The 10,265-nt window shown below is 53.2% G+C and overlaps 3 protein-coding genes across 3 annotated transcripts; all 3 read right to left on the bottom strand.

The window, feature by feature from the left end:
- Positions 1-4,501: 4,501 nt before the first annotated feature.
- On the bottom strand, positions 4,502-5,857 carry J4E85_009027 (uncharacterized protein; the record flags this gene model as incomplete). Its single annotated transcript, XM_051473251.1, has 3 exons — positions 4,502-5,382; positions 5,465-5,644; positions 5,734-5,857. 3 exons carry the CDS (start codon positions 5,855-5,857, stop codon positions 4,502-4,504), a joined length of 1,185 nt encoding a protein of 394 aa, XP_051322914.1.
- Positions 5,858-6,405: 548 nt separating this feature from the next.
- Positions 6,406-8,040, bottom strand: J4E85_009026 (uncharacterized protein; the record flags this gene model as incomplete). Its single annotated transcript, XM_051473250.1, has 1 exon — positions 6,406-8,040. One exon carries the CDS (start codon positions 8,038-8,040, stop codon positions 6,406-6,408), a length of 1,635 nt encoding a protein of 544 aa, XP_051322913.1.
- A 1,467-nt stretch (positions 8,041-9,507) lies between these two features.
- Positions 9,508-9,953, bottom strand: J4E85_009025 (uncharacterized protein; the record flags this gene model as incomplete). Its single annotated transcript, XM_051473249.1, has 2 exons — positions 9,508-9,551; positions 9,581-9,953. The coding sequence occupies 2 exons, from the start codon at positions 9,951-9,953 to the stop codon at positions 9,508-9,510; spliced, it is 417 nt and encodes a 138-aa protein (XP_051322912.1).
- Between the last annotated feature and the right edge of the window lie 312 nt (positions 9,954-10,265).

The following is a 10,265-nucleotide window of genomic DNA, read 5'->3' as shown; positions in this document are numbered from 1 at the left end:
CGTGACCATTGGAGCGAGAAGTATCGACAGCGAGGGCAGACGGCTAACGGCGAGCGAGGGCGGTGCTAGGGGCCAAGTCGTCGTATGCGCTGATCATGGGACGATGACGGGGACGCGGAAGCAGGGCGCGCTGTCGTTTGGGACGTGTACGGCGTCGAGTGCGGTCAGGCGTGGGTATACTGCTACAGTCCAGCAAGGCGATCTCAGTCATCAGGGCGGAGCGATGCGGGAGGTATTTAAAAGCGGACGACCCCTGCAGTGCTTCCGTCAAGCGCGACTACGAGTGCTGACGCTGGGTCGACCACAAGCAGGCCGGCATCAATGCAAGAGGCAGTCCGAGGCGTGCTCCACTCATCTTTTGCACCTCTCTGGGACCCATCGGCACGCAGGCCATAGCTGAGCTACTATTAATTAGGTGGCCCTGTCCATGCCACTCGCGCTCGGAGCTGGACCCAACCAAGTCAAGTCTCTTCCGGCTACCACAATGGCGGGTGCAGTCGTCTCTCGGAAGCGCATCCGTGCACTCGACTGCCTGCCAGTGCCTACCAATCTCCTAGTAGCCTCTCCCTATCCAGTGCCCCAGGCACGTCGTCTGGTAGCAGCACACACCGCTCCCCAACCGAAGAACACCGTCATGCGCCTCACCCTCAGCATCCGCACCATGATGATTGCATGCACCATCATACACTGTAATGCGCCCCCCAGATGGATCATGACAGCCCCTTCCTCTTGGCCGCGACGCCCAATAGAGTGGTAACCGACCTGCGCGGAATCCCGTACCATGCTCCACTCGAGCGAATAGGATTCCCGTCATTCACACACACCCTGCCGGTTCTGTGCTCGTCGTCTGCCGCTTCAGGACACCATCAGCCCTCAGCGACGCTTGTCGGCCCAGGCGACGCTTTCGCGTCCAAGACCGAAATGACTACTCAGGTGATACCATTCAGGCTGGATAATCTCCGCGATCCCCAGCAGCAGCTCAATCACCATGGTGCTTACGCGAGACGAGTACCGAAGAATTGCTTATCCCAGCGGACCGTCAGGCTGCATGCGCGTTTGCCCGCCTGTAGCGTTTAGAGCACGTTGCGAGCATAGCACAAAAGCACTCTGGGACCGATCCCACTGCCCCAATACTTGCAACCAGGTTATGGCCGACCACCGTTTCGACTGCATTGTCGACACAAGTCTTGTTGCAGCGCCGCGCGCCGTTCCGCTGCCGACTGGTCGTTCGGTACAGGAAGGGTTGCGCAAGGGGCCAACCCCGCCTGTCTGTCGGTAGCAGGCTTTGCTTGCGACGACGATAACAGCAATAAATGCATCGATATCTTTTGTGAGCCCTTTGTGACAGTAGCGTTCGCCAAGTACGTAGCAGGTAGATCGATTGGGCCGATCAAGCCATGGCCATGCAGTCGCCGACACGGCAGGTAACTTTGTCGATACGTGATGCGTCCTGTCGAAAGCGTTCCCAGAAGCATGGTTCACCGCCTAGGATCACACACCTCATTCGCTCCTAGTTGCCGTCTAGAGAACTGCGCCGCACGGGAAGCTATAGCTCGCGAACTGCTTTCTGCGTATAGCTAGAAGGCGATCATCCTGCATCGCTTGCATCTAGCGGGGCCGGTCTTTGCAAAAACTTGAACAAAGACCAACGTAATCGTTACAAGCTGCTCCAGGGACTGAGACGCGACGTGGCTGCAGTTGACAGTTCCGCGAGGGACATGCCGACCGCGCCCATGTCAGCATGTCAGCTCCACGATGCAGACGGCGGAGTCCTGGTAGCGAGGCCCCCCTGCAGGCACAGAGGGACCGTTTCAGCTCTCAGCACAACACCAGCATAAATCGGAAACGATGCAACCTCGCGAGGGACGGCTGCAGGGTTGGAGAGGAAGAAACAGGCTGACTGATGGCCGCGAGGGCGACAAGAGTGCGGGGAGGCCTAGACAGACAGCCGTGAGCAAGGCAGAGTGAAACACGGTCGTCGCTGACATGGCTGAACCGGCGTGCTGGGTCTCTCCATAGGGCTGGGAAGGAAAGTGCGACTGGCGAGCCGCCGGTCGGTCGATGCCGCATGAACACCAGAGCTGCCTCCACCACCGCCCACCCACCGCGCGACAAACACGGCGCCGTGACGCCGAACTGCTTCTAGCGAGCGTCTCCCCTCTTTTGACAGCCAACGACAAGGTCGATGCTGGTCGTCACTGCCGGCACCCACATGGGTCGCGCCTGGGATACAGCACATCGCGCGACGGCATTCGCCCGCGGCTGCAGAATGAAGCGCGCGTGGAGCTGACATGTCCAGCCTGAGACGACTGAGCATGAGCGCCTGGGCCCTGCCGACACCTCAGCGCACCAGAGACGGCGTTTCAGGCCTGGTGAAGCGGTTCCAGCTATAGTGCACCTGCACAGTAGACATCATCGAAACATCGCAACCAAGCATCATGGCCCGTCTTCTGCAGCACATCTCTAATCGGAAACCTTTGCCAACGCAGAGTCAGCGACCAGGCGCTTCCACCCACCCCAGGCGCGCCGACTTACGGTCCTTCTTTACGTCATTGTCCGTCTTGCCCGCCAACGGAATGACTTTCGGCGCGGGCCTGATATCACCATCTCCAGCTCAGGCATGTGTAGGTTATCCGAGGCAGCCAGATTGCGATGACTGGGGACGCGGCGGTTAGCGAAATTTATCATGGTGTAGTCTACAACACGGCCTGATACCCACCGAGCTTTTGGCGCCCGTTATTCATGCACAACATATCTTCCTTCGACATAGCACCGCCGCTATCTCTTTTCCAGAAACAGCCTCCACGGGCAGTGAGATCTTTCTGGCTACACTTTTCCTTCGCCGCGGGGTCCAATCTTGGGCGCTGGCAACGAGTCAGCATACGTGCCGTGCGGACGCCTTCGATTGCAGCCGTAGATTGTCACACGCGACGATTGTGTCGACCCAGCCGCGCTGGCTGTGTTCACACATTGCGTATGCCGCAAGTGCTCGACTCGCGGACCTCTGCATCATCTCACGCCGTCACCGTGTCACGGCACATCCCAGCATGTGCGGTGCGGTGGTACAACTCACAAAGACCGTTGGAGACGCACCACCCAGCCCGACGGCTGCTTGCAACCGTAACCACACGGCAGCCGCCGCTGCAACCACCAAGTGCCGAATTAGCAGAAACAGTCCCTTACAACGGACCGAACCATCAGGCTGTACGTGCACGACAAGCCAACTATATTTGTGTAACTTGGAATTTGTAAGGTTTGAACGCACGAGCACAAAGTGCACTGATGATCACATGGGACGTCACGCAGAACACCTGCAGGTAACTACCTTGACGTCGACTTAGGCCAGCAACAGGGTCTCCCACGAGGCAAGCCAACGCAGTCTCCTCATACAGGGGCCATGATTCATCGTCTAACCTCCTCACCTGATTTTCACGTTGCGGAGTCTACACAGAGCACGAGAAAATGCAGAGCGTCACCATAAGCCAAGTAACACCGGATACTCGGTACTCCCAGCACGATCTATCACCCTCCTACTGCGAAACTAGCAAGTTCAACACACGATATCGATTTCGATCTCGATACCCGACGGACATGGCGCGCATGTCCGCTCCCAAGATCCGATGTCAGAGCCGTTTCGGACACCAGCGGCAACCCCTTGCTAGACATCGCCTTGTTGCCTACAGCCCGCGCGTCAACTACGATTTGGTTGCAGAATTGTGTCCCTCTGATTCAGAATGTGGGTACCATCATGCACAATCGGGCGTTATTACGCTGTACGTACCACCGGCTGATATCTATCCGACTGAAAATGAGATTGACGTGCTCACCGCCCGCTCGAAAAACTTCAATCTTGTCCAGAACTGGAACCGGTATTCGAAGCCGAACGCCTTGCGTGTGAATAGCATCTCCATCTGTGGGGTTCGCATGTATACCCTGACCCACGTTGGTCTGGCTACGCTGGCGGACCAACTGTCCTGGCGTATGACTAGCGTAAAAGTCTTCGGTATCTCCTCCGTTCGCGCTAAAAAGCAGGGTTCTGCGTGTCATCGCAAATCAAATCACGGCAACGCAGTCACTTGTTTTCCAATGAGATTACGATGTGCGAGGAATTAAGCTTTGCACGTTCTGGAACCCTACACCCGCGAGGGACCCGTCAAAACCCATGAAACCCAAGGCTTCCAACTCGGGAATCACCGTCTACTGTACCCGTCATACTGGTCCCGCTATGTTGGCGTCTCGTCTCATGGTGTATTTTCGACACATGACTGGTGCTAGAGATTAATTATTACCGACGGGATGACCTTGGTATTCGTCTTATACACAACCCGTCCTATTACTACTCCTGTGCAGCTAAACCGTTCTGCTGTTATACACCAGCACAAGCGTCTGTTGAGCAAGGAACATTCCAAATATCTTCCTCACGCCCGGGGCGTGGTGCCGGTCCAACGGCTAGCTCGCATCATGATCGATGCCCATCCCATATTGTACACTCCCGCGACATCTAGACCCATTGCCATCTCTTTCGTATCCACTTCAGGACATACACCAACAGCACAAGTACAGGAACCTCGATCAAGGGCCCCACCGTACTTGCCAAAGCCTGCCCGCTACCGGCGCCGTAGACCGCGACGACAACCGCGATAGCAAGCTCAAAGTTGTTGCTTGCAGCAGTGAAGCTCTGCGTGCAGCTGACCTTGTAGCTAAATCCCATCTTCCAGCAGAACCAGACCGTACTCGTAAAGATGACGATGAAGTAGACCAAGAGCGGCGCGCAAACCCTCAGCACATCCGTAATCTGCCTGACAACATGCGCGCCCTGACTAGCAAAGAGAACGATGATCGTGTAAATCAGGCCGATGAGCGAAAACGGCGCGATATAGCGTATGAACCTGCGTTGATAGCGGTCCTCTCCCAGCATCGACCTCAGTGCCAACCTCGTAATCACAGCAGCACCAAGCGGTATCCCCAAGAAGACGCCCACGCTCTGCGCAACCTTCTCATAGGAAATATCCGTCTTGTCCCCATGACTAACCACCTGAATATAAAACACAGCAAAAGGCGCAAACAGCACAATCTGCAATATTGAATTAAACGCCACGAGAACAGCGCAATAGTCGCCGTCGCCGCCTGCGAGATCCGTCCAGATGAGTACCATGGCGATGCAGCGTGCGATGCCCACGAAGATCAATCCTTCGCGTAGGTCCTGGCGGTCGGGTAGGAAGGCCCATGCTAATCCGACCATGAAGAGGGGGGCGATGATCCAGTTTAGGACGAAGGAGACGGCGATTTGGATCCAGAGGTCGCGTTTTTTGAGGAGGAGGTGGAGCGTTTCGAAGCGGACTTTGCAGAGGATGGGGTACATCATTACTAGGAGGCCGATTGCTATATAACGTGTTAGCATCTGGCATGATAACTATGAGATAGATCGTAGGGTGGGGATGAGGATAAGGGGAATGAGACATACCGATCGGTATACTGACGCCCACGAACTCTCCTCGCTGCAACGCTGGACCCACGGAGTCAACCGTGTTCCCCAACGCAATACCGATGCCCATGGCGAGGATAATCCATACGACTAGGAAGCGGTCGAGGAATGAGAGGCCTTTCAGAGGAGGAAGGTCTTTTTGTGTTGATGGGTTGTTACCTGGAGATGTAGCGTTAGTACCAATGGACGACACGATAAACTTATCTGCTATACGCAGTGTTAAAAGAACTGAAGAGAAGAAGACGAACCCATCATATCCTCTCCATCACCACCACCACCGTTGACACCACCCTTCTCAACATCGCCTGCCTGCCCATCTCTTAACCGTGCATCCTTCTCATCGCGTATCGCTCCTCGCTCAACAGTATCCATCTTCTTTCGCTTTCGCTTTCCTTTCCTTTCCTTTCCTTTCTCTATTCCTCTTCTTCTTCTTCTTTTTTAGCAGCGCGTGGGTTTCACGATACCACGCGTTTGCAGATGCGCAATGGCACGCGTCTAAAGTAGGTAAAGTGATGATGGCAAAGTAGGCGAGTGTGGCCAATCAAAACGCAGCAGTGACGTTTTCTTGCCGCCAAGCCGCTAACAGCGGGCGGTGAGGCGAAGTTTGGAAATGACGAACGTGATGGTGTTGGCGATCTTCCTGGATGTTGGATTTGATGGAATGCGCATGTCGCGCGTGGGTAATGGATAAGGGCTTGTTGGGCCTATTGTATTGCATGAGATGGAAACGTGGTCTTCATGTCATGGATGGTTGTTGAGGTGTCAATGGATTGAGGGATGCTAAATATTGCTAGTACTACTGCGTCTTTTCCAGCCGAAACTGATCTCGACAGCTGGAGACGAGGGCTCTCGTTTCCCCTTCATTGCGGATGATTCACAATGAGTATCATCATGTCGTACCGTGTATACGAACCTTCCACTCACGAACAAAGGTTCTTGAGACACTTGATAAGGCTGTAACGCGTCTCGCTATCCCAGCCTTCTGGCATGCCGTATCTCACGAACCCATTCATGTGCCTTTCCGGTCTCCACGTCCTCGCCCTCACCATATCTTGTACCCAAGCAATATCCACTATTTCCACCGTCTTATCGAGACGAAGGAACCCTCGATTGCTCCAGGAGGTGACCCGCACGGGGAGACAGTCATGGTTGAGCTCAATCTCTACCATAGGATCGCGAACCGTCAGTGTGATCCCCAGTGAGTGCTCCATCAGAACCAAGACATGCTTCCGGATCTCGCCCAATCTTGTAGTATGGTCCCGGGTCTCACCAAGGCCACATACGCGAACGATGATCGTAGTATAGGCTGGGAAGACGCAGGTAGCCCGCAGCAGATCCCTTGCGTTGATGCGAACTTTCGCCTGACTTAACAGCTTATCCGTCTGGAACTGCAAAACGATGGTCGGTGCAGTCCTGTACATCTGGGCCGCTGAAACTGGTGTACAGTGCTGCAGCCTTCTGCGATCGGTCAAGCGATCGGTCAAGCGATCGAAATATTGCGCAACGCGGCGATCAAGCCCGCTAAACATGGCCTCGGAAGACAAACAAGTGTCTGAGCCTAGGATGATAATAACACGGCTGTTGCGGTGAAAGTCCACAAGGGCCATCCCGCGGGTTTCCAGGTTGACGTCGAGCATACCGAAACCGTAGCGATGCGTAACACCTGTGTAGAAGTTGTATGTGACCTCATGGTTGCTGGGCGCCAATCTATTAATGAACTTAATGATGTTGACAGGTAGATCGAGGAATCCGGGTTGGCTCGGTGGAAGTTCGTACTGCTGGGTCTTCTCCGACAGTAGGAACTGTCGTCTGACATCGACCTTGCGACTAGTCGATAAAAAGCATATGGTGCCCTCTTTGCCGTTTGAAGCCACTCGGACGCTCCATATCAAACGGCGCGCGATCTTCAACTTGAGTGTGTCCATCTTTCCCAACTCGTATAGAACCTTGGTGAGGAGTTCGACGTCAAAGTGGGGACGTACGGGATTTCCACTACTCTCAAAACGAACTGACAGGTTGCATGCGACTCCGTTCCAGAAGACGTCGAGCAAAGGCAAGATCTTCATGTCCTTGCTGGAATAGCTGTCAAAGTCATCCCACGGAGAATGACCGGAAACATCGGCGGGTATATTCGGTGTTGCCAAGTTGATGGCAACGGTACGCAGTTTTGAGAGGCTCGATCCGATATGTTGCGTCCACTTATAACATGTCTCTACAGGATTGATGATAATCGTATGAAAATCGTAACAATCGATGAGTATACCGTAGTTGAATCGGAACACATTTTGACCATAGAGAACGCCGATTGCCTCGTGGTATATCTGGCGGCAAGTCTGAAGTATGGCTGCGTTACCTGCGAAGCCGCTGGCCTTGATGACCGAGTTATTTGCTTTGTCCACGATCACAACGGGCGCGTCATCTACCAGGATGTATTGGTAGATCTCATTGCGAAGTTCGGCCGGAATGGAGAGTAGTGAGGTTTCAGTCTGATTGCTGGTTTGGGAATACACTCGTGCGATCTGCCCGTGAATGGGCTTCGGAAACGGGAAGTGCATAACTGAGTAGCTGCGCAGCGGCTGCAAATGTAACACTGTCGTATTTAGTAAATACACATACACAGTAGCTAGAGCAGGGAAAGATCTTACCTGATGGCTGTAAGCGTAGCTGTTTGTAAGAGATGGCGGTGAGGAGAGTGCAAGTGTTCAGGAACTCGCAGTGAGGTTATCGTGCTTGAGCTTGGACCTTAGCTGTCCTAAAGGAAAGAACACCCAGGCAGCGACTGTTTGCACTAGCGCACTAGGAAGGTATCTCGTTTACCCTACACTACGTCATCTTCTTATGATCTGTGCCCGAGTGATAAGAATCCGCTGGCAAAACTGAACGTCGGTGACGACGCGCGACCGCAATTACTGGATGATGCAAAAAGATTAATCGAAGGTACACCGGTCACAACGACTAGGTGGTGCCTACGAAAGACGCGGGGGTGTGCGATGCCTGGGCAGGTATTTGGAAGGTCATGGTGAATTTGGGGCTTACATGTGGCGTGGTGTAATGTGGTGTGAGATATGCTCAGGTAGATGTAGGCTAAACCACTGCTAGATACAGAAGAGAAAACTAAATACATGCGAGAAGAACATATGTGTGCATGTTAATCCTCCACTCAATCGCAGAGGTAATAAAGACGCGAAATAATGGCATCCAGAGTCAAGTTGTACCAGTCCGCACAATTGCCGGTTTCTTCTGGCCAGTATGGCATCGCCCAAAATTCGAGATCGTGCTCTGTATGCACTTTGTTCCACCATTTTGGATTGCCTTTATCAAACAACGAGGTGAACTCAGTCGTGTCTAAACTCTTCACCGTAGGCAAGCCGAAGGGATGCGGACCCTCGTCACTCTTCCGAAAGGCAATCCGCATGGGGATACACCGGCGGTCAAGATCAACTTTGACACCTAGCTTGAACGCATTTGCTTTTAATTCAGGCTCGAGGTGCTTCAAAAGTAGATAGGCATTCTTTCTGATATCGCCTAAGGTCGTAGTATGATCCTGAAGCTCGCCATGGTCACCGCATACGCGGACAGTAATTGTAGTGCGGGCTGAAAATATCGCAGTGACACGAAGGAGATCCCATGCGTCAATATGGACGGCAGCTATATGTGGCGACTCGTTTGTTTGGAACTGCAAGATGATCGTTGGTGCGTTAATGAGACGAGTGGTTGCTGAAACCGGATTACAGAATGTCGGTCGATTCTGCTCCGAAGACCAGGTCTGCTTGAAATACTCTGCAACGCGACGACCAAGTTTTTCGAACATGGTCTTGGTAGAGTGGACAGAATTAGTACCCAGTATCATGGTAGAGCGGCTTTTGCATAGAAACCAAGGTGCAACAAGCTTTCGAAGCTGAGAATTGACGTTGAGCATCGCGGGTTGATTTCCATCCGTGACACCCGTGTAGAAGTTGTACGTGAATTCTTGATCTTCGAGTGTAAGCCAAATGATAGCATCGGTGATTTTTCTTGGCAGATTAAATAAGGTTGATGGGCTTCGTAGAACAGCGATGTCGTATCGCTGTGTCTCGACCGAATGCTCGAACTTACGCCGCACAGTAGCGTTGTGACTGGTCGAACGATATGCAATGGTGCCTTGGGTACCCGTCGTGTTGACGTAGATCCCTTCTAGCAAGCGACGGGTTTTCCGCAAATCGAGTGCATCCATCTTCCCTAGCTCGGAAAGGACATTGGCGAATGACGTTACGTCAAGATCTGGTTCTTCAGACTCTGAGTCGAAGTCATCTGATGCATCGTTATCAGCCCTCTCAAGGGAAACTGATGTGTTGCGCGCGTCGCTGTTCCAGAAGATGTCAAGTAGCGGCAACACGTCTATACACTGGCGGGAATCGTGGCGCACATCGAATCTGTGTTCGTAAAATTCTTGCCATGGTGCATCATCTGGTATCTCGGGTATGTCCATGTTGATGGTGATAGTGCGCAATCTCGGAAGGCAAGAGCCAATGCCGTCTATCCATTCTTTGCATACTTCGATGGGACTCGTGAAAGTATTGGCGCATCTTTCATCAAAGTGAAGGTTGTATTCAAAGCGGAAGGCATTCCGGCTGTAAAGGAGGCCCACTGCTTCGTGGTAGATCTGACGGCAAGTACGGATGACGGTAGGGTTTCCTATGGAGGTAGAAATCCCTTTGGCTGCCTTGGTCTTTGTATAATCAACCGTGGTGTTCTGGATCGTTATAGGGCAGGACTCCACAAGAAGATACTCGTAGATCTG

Source organism: Alternaria conjuncta, assembly GCF_024043145.1.
Source record: "Alternaria conjuncta strain BMP 0040 chromosome Unknown scaffold_15, whole genome shotgun sequence".
In the NCBI taxonomy this organism is placed as follows: Eukaryota; Fungi; Ascomycota; class Dothideomycetes; order Pleosporales; family Pleosporaceae; genus Alternaria; species Alternaria conjuncta.
The sequence above is the reverse complement of the archived record's forward strand: the minus strand, read 5'-3'. Positions and strand labels throughout refer to the sequence as shown.